This window comes from Strix aluco, chromosome 8 (genome assembly GCF_031877795.1).
Source record: "Strix aluco isolate bStrAlu1 chromosome 8, bStrAlu1.hap1, whole genome shotgun sequence".
Taxonomy (NCBI): domain Eukaryota; kingdom Metazoa; phylum Chordata; class Aves; order Strigiformes; family Strigidae; genus Strix; species Strix aluco.
This window is the reverse complement of record NC_133938.1, coordinates 10,764,026-10,773,930: the sequence shown is the minus strand read 5'-3', so window position 1 is coordinate 10,773,930 and position 9,905 is coordinate 10,764,026. Positions and strand designations below refer to the sequence as shown.

The 9,905-nt window shown below is 59.7% G+C and overlaps 1 protein-coding gene across 1 annotated transcript; it reads left to right on the top strand.

Annotated features, from left to right (window-relative positions):
* The first annotated feature begins 153 nt into the window (after positions 1-153).
* On the top strand, positions 154-5,258 carry TSPAN1 (tetraspanin 1). Its single transcript, XM_074833220.1, has 8 exons — positions 154-193; positions 357-421; positions 1,593-1,799; positions 2,223-2,297; positions 3,019-3,117; positions 3,501-3,638; positions 4,129-4,212; positions 4,480-5,258. Exons 2-8 carry the CDS (start codon positions 365-367, stop codon positions 4,531-4,533), a joined length of 714 nt encoding a protein of 237 aa, XP_074689321.1. The 5' UTR covers positions 154-193; positions 357-364; the 3' UTR covers positions 4,534-5,258.
* Positions 5,259-9,905: the final 4,647 nt, after the last annotated feature.

Sequence of the window (9,905 nt, the reverse complement as noted above, 5' to 3'; positions counted from 1 at the left end):
CAGGCACCCAGGGACACGCGTGGCTTCGCCACCCCCGGGGGGTGGCCCCGGCGGCCGGATGGGGCGGGGGGGGCTCCGGCGGTGGGGGCGGCCCCCGGGCCACTCCCGCTTAAAGGGCGGCGGCGGCGGGGTGGGGGCAGCAGTGCGGTCAGGGCGGGCTGGGTCGGGGTGCTGGGACCTGCTCTCCGCTCAGGTAGGCTGGGCTCGGCGTTTCGGGGAGTGGGTGCTGTGGGTTCCCCCCCTCTGCCCGTGGGGAGCCCCCAGACTCCCCTGGAGGGGTCTAAGCCCCGCTCGCGGGAGTGCAGTGGCTGTGCCGGGGTGGGGGCTCCCACTAATAACCTCTCTGCTCTCCCCAGGTGCAAAAATGGGGTGCTTCACCTTTATCAAGGTCATGATGATCCTCTTCAACCTGGCCATATTCGTAAGTGCACCCCAGCTGCTGTCTTTGCCGGGGGATCCGAGCCTGGCAGTGTCCCCCCGCTGCCCCGGGAAACTGGGGTGAGGGGCTGGAGTCTGCGGGAGCGGCTCCTGGGGGGTACCCACCCGTGTGGGCTCTCCTGCCCCTCCGTGTCCCTTCTGTGGGAGATGGAGAGGGGGATGTTGGCTGTTGGTGGGACTCATGCTCCTGAGACCCCGGTGGGGTGCGAGATCTGGTTTCTGGCCCCAAGCTGAGGACTTAACCTTGTGGGGGGGGGTCTGTCGCTCTCCAGCTCTGGCCAAAGCCCGGGGGACTGTCCTGGGCTCTGGGGACGGTGACTGTTGCATCAGCCACCAATGTCCCTCCCTGTGCTGAAGGTCTAGTGGAGGGTGGTGGGTGCCCCAGAGTAGTGGGGTTTGCTGGGTCCCTGCCTGGGGGGCCCCATCTCTGTAGGGGAGCAGCCCATGTGCGTGATAGTGACCTGAGGTGTTGGGGCTTTGGGGGTCTCCAGAGCACACACACCCTCTGCTTCCACCCAGGGCAAAGGGTAGTGGGGCTCCTGAGAGCTACCCTGGCTCTGCAGAAGCAGTGGAGCCACCTGGAAGGGGGTGTGGTGGGATGTAGCCTTGGGAAGGGGGGGGTTGCAGAGCCCCCAGGCTCGCCCTGGTGAAACACTCCTTAAAGCTCCTGCCAGGACTTGGGGCTGGTGGGAAAGGTCGAGCGGGTGGAGGGCAGGACTGGGGCAGGGCTGGGGACTGCTCAGCTGCTTCCCTGGGTGAGTGGGCAGCTTCCCCAGACAGAGGAACTTGTGGCAGTGTGATGATGGCCAGTGTCTGAGCTGGCCGTGTGGGTCCGTCTGGGGTCAGGGGGTAGCTGGTGGCGCTGCTGGCTTGACTGCCCTGCATGGGGGTTTCTGCCCTGCTGCTGGCACCAAAACCCCTTGGGCTGGGGAAGGGGGCAGCTGCAACACCTCAGCCGGGGATGTGCTGGTGGTGGGGTGTGTTTGAGGGTAGTGACCTGTGTGACTGCAACACCCTGAGCTGCCCTCAGTGGCCATAAAGTCTTGCTTTGGTACAGCAAAAACTTGCAGAGGGGAGAAATACCTGTCCTAGGACCTTTCCCAAATCCCAGATCTCTGCCTGCCTGGTAGCTGACATTGTCTTTCTCCTCCCAGCTCGGTGGTGGGACCCTCCTGGGAGTTGGCATCTGGGTCACAGTAGATGGAAAGTCATTCCTGGATATATTTGGGGCGCTCTCCTCTAGCGTCCTGCAGGTTGTGAATGTGAGCTACTTCCTCATCGTCATTGGTGCCATCCTGCTGGCGATCGGCTTCCTCGGGTGCTGTGGCGCCCAGAAGGAGAGCAAGTGTCTCCTGATGATGGTATGGACCTGACATCTCCTTATCAAGCCTCATTTGAGCTGGGTCTGTGGTGGGGGAGATCTGAGGGACAGATTTCTCTGTGGAGATGTGCTCCTTGGATGTTTCCATGTGGTGGAAGGCTGGGTGAACCTTGGAAAGAGTGCTTGACCCAAAGTCTGCCCTGGGCAAGGGTGAAAGGGAGCAGAAGCTGGTGCTGAGCAGAGGTTCTCTTGGGGCATGTCTGGAGAGGTCAGCCCCATGCAGACGGAGGGCTGGAGGACCCCAAGGTTGTGCTGTTTCTCCCTTGGAGCAGAGCTGAAGGCAATGAGACAGGGCTGGAACCTTGAGGGAGGATCCTGCTGGTCCTTGGGAAGCAGATGGGTTCCTGGGGGCCTGGTGGACTCTGGCTGTTGCTCTGACCTCCCTCCCCTTGTTGTATCCTAGTTCTTCTCGGTGGTGCTGATCATCTTCATTGCCGAAATTGCTGCTGCTGTGGTGGCTCTGGTCTACACAGGACTTGTGAGTGGCATATCTAAGTCTTGGGTTGGGCTAATGTGGGACCTGCTCTACCCCTTGGGAAAACAGGAGACACTGGGGCTGGCAGTGCTGCCTGTGGATGGGGAAGCTGAGAGGTGGGCACTGCTACAGGAGGAAGGGATGCCAGTCCCTACCAGCACCAGCTACGTGGGCAGGCTGGGGTGGCCTGGCCAGGGTGAGCATGGTGGGACCAGAGATTCCCAATGCCCTAAAGAAATGAGGGTTATGGTACAAGTTTTGCCCACTTCTTTCTTTCAAACCCCTTAGTCCAGTACCAGCCTAGGCTTGACACCTCTCCACCTCTGATGGTAGGAGCCACATAGGAGAGGAAGTTCCTAAGGCTTCATGCTGAGCAAACTCAACCCCTTATTAGGCACCTGAGAAACCACCTGGGGAGAAAGGTGACTGCCTCATTAGGCACGGGAGAAGTCAACCGCAGGGCAAACGTCATTCCTGGCTCCCTCAGTTATGCCGCTTATCAGATGACTCACTGGTCATAAGTGGCTTTGGTGCCATAAAGCACTGGTTAGTGGGGAAGGGGCCAAGCTGTCCTCAGGCCAAAGGGACATGGTGTGATGTGTTCCTGACCATGCTGTGTCTGGTTGGTCTCCTCCCTTATAGACTGAGACAAGTGTGGGGGCTCTTGGCTCTGTGGTGCTCCCCAGGACCTTCTCTGATGGTGTTTCTCTGCCTCTTCTTCCAGGCAGAGACGCTGCTGACAGCCGTGGTGACCCCTCTCCTGAAGGAGAAGTACGGGATGGATAAGAGTCTCACACACATCTGGAATGTCACCATGACAGAGGTGTGCTGAGCCCTGGGGCCCCCACCTGTGGGTCAGGATGCTCCCAGTACAGGCTTGGTGGTGCACACCCGGGTGGGCCAGCAGGATGGGAATGGGGACACCATTGCAATCCTGGATGTGCTGAGCTGCTGCCACCCTGTCAGCTTCCCGGGTGCCTGGGACCTACTAGCTTGGGATACAGTGGTCCCATGGCTGTGGGGAGAGCTGTACATGCTGGAGTGTGGGGAAAAATCCTGGTCCCAAGAAAGCCATTGAGCATTTCCCCTAGAGCTTGGTTTAGCTGCAGCACCCCCTCCATGGGGCAGTGGGGTCCAGACCATGTCTGACCCAGGAGGGAGACCTGCGGGATGATTTCCCCATCGCTTCATCTCTCTCCCTCTTAGGTCCATTGCTGTGGCCTGAATAACTACACAGACTTCACCAATTCCTACTGGCTTGAGGAACATCAAACCTACCCAGCGCCCTGCTGTAAGAACATGGAGCCCTGCAACATCACGGTTGCTGCACAAAGCAATGTCCCGGTATGGACGTACCAGCGGCTCTTCCCTTCTGGCAGAGCCTGGTTTGGGGTGTGCCCTGGCATGGGGAGGGAAACCTGTTCTGTAGCTTCAGCCCCAGCTCTGGACATGGTGGTCCCATGGGCTTTATGTCCTGGAAGATGCTGTGGTGGCCTTGGTTTGTCCGTGGTGGAGACAAGCAAAGCTGCTGCCATTGCTCTGGTCCTAAAGGGAGCTCTGCAGCAGGGAGCATGCCTGGAGCTGAGCACGAACCCAGGCACCATGCTGCCTTTTTGAGCGACTTTCCTGCCTTTTCCCCTCCTCCCCCCACAATACTGTGCTTTGGCCTGAGAAGTGACTGAGATGAGTTGCCCTCTGAAGCTCTTGGACCTTCTCCATGGCCATGCAGCTCTAGGCTGGAGAACTGTACCTCCCTTTTCGGGGATGTTGTGCCCCAGTGCTTGGGGAATCACTACCCTTTGCTCGTCCTCACCTGTGCGGTTGCCTCCTGCAGGGTTGTTTTGATCAGATCTTGGAAGAAATCAAGACTAACGCAGGAGTGGTGGGTGGCGTGGCAGCTGGCATCGCTGCCTTGGAGGTGAGTGCCTGAGCACTGCTGTGCTGCCTCCTCCTTGTACCTGGAGGTGAGCGGTGGGGCTGGGACCAGCCTGGGTGGCCAAGGGGCCACAAGGAGGTGGTGCAGCCCTATGGACCACCATCTGCCCCAGGGTGGCTACTGCACCTTCTTCCCTGGGTACACCTGGCTCTTCTTGTGTGCGCTGGGGGTGGATGCTACAGGCTGTGGCCCAAACCCACGTTGGGGTGGGACACGTAGGGGGGCTGACTCGCCTCTTCCTGCCCACAGATTGCGGCCATGACGGTTTCCATGTACCTGTACTGCCAGCTGGATCAGAAATGACCCCACGAGGCAGGAGGATGATCTGCCCCCCCACCATGCAGGGGTGCGCTGGTGGCGTGCCATGCTCCTGGAGGGACCCCATCGCTCCCTAGGCCTGATGCTGTTCTGTGCACTGTGATTTATAGCTATGTTTTGATCTACTGATCTGGGATCTGTAGAGTTTATGTGTATATTTTTGTACTTATATGGCACACTGAGTTTGTACATAGAGATTTGGGGGGTGTTTGGAAGGGGGCTGTGTAGGGGGAAAGCTGCTTCATCTGTTTGGCCCACGCCAGCAGGAGATAAAGCAGCACAGGGGCTGATCAGGGCTGCTGATCTGGCAGCGGCACAGCGATGTCTTGATGAAACCCTTTCGGCCATGTACTGTACCTCTCCCACCCTGTCTGCACTGTGTCCCCAGGTGGGGGCTGGCCAGTGCCCCCCTGCATCCCTCCACTGAACTGGGGCAAGTGCCCAGTCAAGGTGGTGTAGGTGGTAACTACACCCTCACATGGGGCTGTATCTACCCCTACACCCATTTTCTGACAGCCCTGACCCTGTCACCGTGTTGGCCCCTAGAAGAGGTGCTGGCTGGTCCCTGCCCTGCCCTGGCATGAAGTACAGCCCTGTTGGTCCCTGGCCCTGCAGTGGCCAGGGCTACCCCTTACCCCTTGTCATTTCATGGCTGAGCCCCTCTTCATGCTGTAAAGAAAAAACAAATATATTTTTAATCTTGGATACAATTTATTTTCTGCAGCCTTCAATAAACAGCCTCGCCTTTCCCCCCCTCCATGCCCTGAGCCCCATGCAGGCAGCACAGCCCTGCCCGCAGCCTGCCTGCCCTCCCTCTCTGCGGTTCCTCACCTGCTTGGGTGCTTGGAAACAAGCAGCCCGGTGTTTGCACAACAGCTGGGGAGCAGGGGGGGGGTTACCATTAGCCTTGCAAACCTGTCCTGCCCTCCGCAACAGCCGCTGCTCACTCAGCAACGCAGGTTCACAGACAGAGAAACAGCTTGGCTTGAAAGGCAGGACTGGCCTTTCTTGGGGGGGGGGTGAGGGGGAGCAGGTTCTGCCAGCCCCATCTCTGAGTATCTCCATCCCTCAGCTTTGTCCCACACTGCTCATATGGTGTACCCCCAGTCCCTCTATGTATAGGGATGGTGGGGGATATGGGTGGACTGGGGGGGGTGTTTCCAGCCACTCCCTTTCCCCAGCATCGCTCCCCCCCTGCCTTTGGCACCACCCCACCTTGAGCATCCCCTTGCCGTGCCTCAGTTTCCCCATTTCAAAGGTGAGGCCAAGGTGGGTGGTTTGGGGGGTGGGTGTTGTCAAGGGCAGCTTCACCCCATTTTTGACATGAGGCTCCCTACCTCCCCTTTTGTGGGGCAGAGCACAAGGGCTGTGGGTTAATGGTGGTGAAGGACAGGGTGATTAGCAGCGAGGCAGGAGGCCAGCATGCAAACAGCCTCCCCGTGCACCACCTTGCTCCGTGCCTGCTGTGGCACACCCTTATCAGCTCCTGCACTGGGTACGGGGCTGCACTGGGGCACCACTGTGGGCCCTTGGGGTCTGGCGTCTCCCCAGCACCATCCAGCACGTCAGCAGGAACAGCTGGGTGGCAGCAGGACGGGTGCGGGGACCCGCTCCCCACCCTGGGTGAGTCAGCCCTGGGGACGTGGGTTCTGACCCTGCCCCACGGCAAGGTGTGGGGGAAAACCTGCCAGGAAATGGCCTCCTCTTCCTCCTCCTCGCTGGACGGGTGAAGGTCCCGGTTTCACCATAAACTAGTGACCTCATGGGTGACGTCAGGGCTTTTATTCTGCTTTTCCCACTCTGAGTACGCAGGAGCTGCCTGGAGCCCAGCACTGCCCAGAGCCCTTCCCAGAGGTGTCGTGGTGCCCAGGAGCTGGTTGGCTCAGAGCTGGGCACCATTGGGCACACCTGGTCTGGCCATGTCCCCCTCTGTGTCCTCTTTTTGGGGCTGCCTTGCAAAGCCAGCTCCTGGCAAACACCCTCTTGCCATCACCCCTGTGGGGCCAAGCAGGCTCGGGGGTGATGCCTGGCTGGCTGGAGGCTCCCGGCTTCATACCTCTTCCTGGCTATGGGGTTTCTCCAGGACAGGACAGGCAGTTTCTGTGGTGCTGAATTTTGGCAATAACCCTGCAACCACCAGCTTAGTTCCTCCCCTCCACCTGCTGGGAAAACTCGAAGGACCAGTTTCTCCTCCCGGATACGATTCCTCCCTGTCACCCTTTCCGGCTCTCAGCTCCCCTGGCAGCTGAAGGGCATCAGCAGGGCAGTGGTGGGTAAACCCGGCTGGTGCAGCTGCCCCTGTGCTCCCACTGTGCCCCTGCCCTTCGCTTCTCACTGCCAGGCATTGCTGGAGCTTTTGGGCTCCACAGAGGAGACCCCATCCTGGCTGGTCCCCCACCAGCCCCGGGACACACCCCAGCCCACCACCGTCCCCACCAACCCATGCAGGTGTCACCAGTCATCTCTGCACCTTGTAACCCTTAGACTTGCCTGATTCCCCCAGACTGGCAGCACCCCAAAAAACTGATAGTTGTGCCATTCCAGGCCAAAAAGTCCCTGGGGTCACATGGTAGCAAACAGAAACTTCCTTATTGCCCCCTGGGAAGGTGTCCTTGGACTTGAGATATCCGAGCAGCTGACATGACAGGGTGTGTGTGCTGGGGTGGGGGTTCCTCTTTTTCACCCATGACACAGAATGGGGGAAAAACAAGAGGGTAAAGTCTCCCTAGCAGGGACTACAGGCAGTGGGCAGCACCCTGCCGCCTGCCTGAGCCTGGGTCATTGCTGTCTCTGACCATGCACCCTTCAGTGCTCCCTGGCCATGGGTTGTGCCACCCCCGTGGGCAATAACCCCTGTGTGGGTGCCGACCAGCCTGGCCAGGCGGCACCAGCACAGGCTGAAACCCTCTGGGATGGGCAGAGCCAGTGGGAGCCAAGGGCTGGGCCTGGGGGCAGACTTTGTTTTTCTCCTGAGTTGGGTCTGCCCCTCTCCCGACTGGGGAGGTGATGAGCTGCGCCCTCGCCCTCGGAAGCAGTAAGGAAAGGGCTGGTGTGTATGGTGGAGGCTGGGCTGGGTGGGATGGATCCGGCCCCTCCTGGCAGCCTTTTTCTGGGCAGCATCCTCGTGGGTACAGGGTGGGGAAAACGAGGGGCTGGAGCTCCTGGCCATATGGGGAAGGCAGATTCTGAAGAGCTGCCTTTCACCCCACCAGCAGCCCCATGGGGTGCCTGCACACCCACTGCCCTTCTGTGATGGGTCCTGCACATGGGCCAAAGTGCCAGGTGAATTGCAGGGTGCGTTTGCCACCCGGATCGCCTGCCCCGGGGCACACCGGGCAAAACCCTGCGTGGCAGAGGGGTGTGTGCTGGCAGGGAGCAGGCAGCGCTCAGCGCTTTGGGAAACAGCTGCCTCCTGGGAATTAGCTTTGATGGGGGACAGGGTTGTCATGAGAGGGAGGACGAATCTCAGCTCTTTGGGTTTGTACTGATAAAGGGAGCGAATGGGAAGCAAAAGCAAACTCATCTGGCATCAGCTGCCCAAGGAGCACCCTCGGGGGATTCCCCCGCCCCCCGTCTGCCATAACAGCCTGGCCAGGACGTTCGCAGATCTGGGAGGAGAGGACATCCTCGAAGGGCACAGGCTGACCCAGGGGAAGAAGTGAGGCAATGCACCCGTTCCTCTGCACAGTTTTCCTTCCTGGTTCCCCTCCTCCTCCTCCTCCTCCTCCCTGCTCCAGAGATAAACCATCCTAGGTGCCCACCCAGCCCCAAGGGTGTTTTCTGGGCAGCTCCATGCCCCGGTTATTTGTCGGGATATCAGAGGAGGCGACAGAAGGGCAATTCAAAAAGGCAGCACACAGGAGCTGACATGGAACCTGGGGTGTTAATCATTAACGCTGCACCAGGCAGGACACAGCGTAATAACCATCATGGCAATGATCCCAGGTAGTCAGTTGAAGATTAATTCGTTGCCAGGCTTTGTTGGGTGTGGGCACAGGAGGTGGCAGCCCCATGCCGGGAGGCGCAGCAGGGGATGGGGATGGGGACGGGCTGTGGACAGGGGAGGGACCTCCCACAGGGGGGGCCAAGGGGAGAAGCCAAGCAGAGTCCTTTCCTGGGAACAGTTCAGGCACCTCGGTGTTGCAGGGCTCTTTATAAAGCAGGGAGTGCCGAAAATTTGGGATCAGCTCCCTGAGCTGGGATGAAGGTGGCTTGGGCGCAGCATCATTGCCTCCCTCTCACACAGGGATGGGGACAGGGCCAGCACACACCCTAGGCACTGGCATCCCTCCAGCGCTGAGATTCCTCCATCCGAGAGGACCGTCTCTGTTATCCTGAAGGAAGCTGGCTGGAGGGTGCGTCCCTCCATTTGTGGAGCACAGAGGGATCGATGTGCTATGGGAAGGGTCAGCTTGGACCTTGCCTCCCACATCCCAGCCCATCGTCGGAGCACAGGGATTCCCTGCTCCCCCAGCAGAGAGATCCCCAGAAAAAAAGCATAATGCATAAAAATAACCACCACTAGAAATGATGCAAAATTCCCCTTCCCCCCTCCAAGCTCTGGAAAGGTCAAGTTTCATGCCAAGGCTATTTTGCTTTTGTTTAATTATCAGCCAGCTCCTGGGACATGGAGCAGCCCGGACAGGTTCGCCTTTGTACGGCTGCACAAAGCCGGGGAGGCCGGGCTGCGGGGGGGCTGCGGGGGGCTGTGCAAGACCTGGGAACCGGCAACTTGGGCAACATGTTCCAAGGATGGTTCCTGCGTGGGGCCAAGCCGTGGGAGCCAGTGGGGTTTCCAGGGAGGGCAGGTGATGGCCTAGGTGCCTGCCAGCTCCCAGACACCCCGGGATGCTCCAGCACCTGCGGGCTGAGCCAGGAGGTGAGTGGGACCCTGAGAAAGGGCAGGAAGGGGAGTGACCCAGCTCCTCTAATAAGGAACCTGGGACTGAGCCCCTTCAGGCAGTGAACCTTGGCATCACCATCACCCAGGGGTGACAAGCTGAAGCCCTCCATCAGCCTGGCACAGGCACTCCCTTTCGAGGGGGTTAACCTACTTTTAGCATCATCCCTCCGTTTCAGGAGGGGATGCTCCTATAAGCGCAGCAATTTGCAAATACTGGCTCCTCGAGGCGGGCACGATGCAGTGGGTCTCAAACCTGAGCCCACATCACCCTGCAGGGCTCTGCCCATGGGTATCAGTCCCAGTGGCCAGATCCTCCCCTTGCCCATGGCGCCCTGGCAGGGGCTCAGCGCTGCAGGGCTCGGCCTCGGCGGGAGGTGGATGGGGAGGCTGCCAGGAGGCGAGAACTTGCTGCAGCACCACCAAGCAAAGTCCCTGGGGCTGGGCAAAAAGCCTC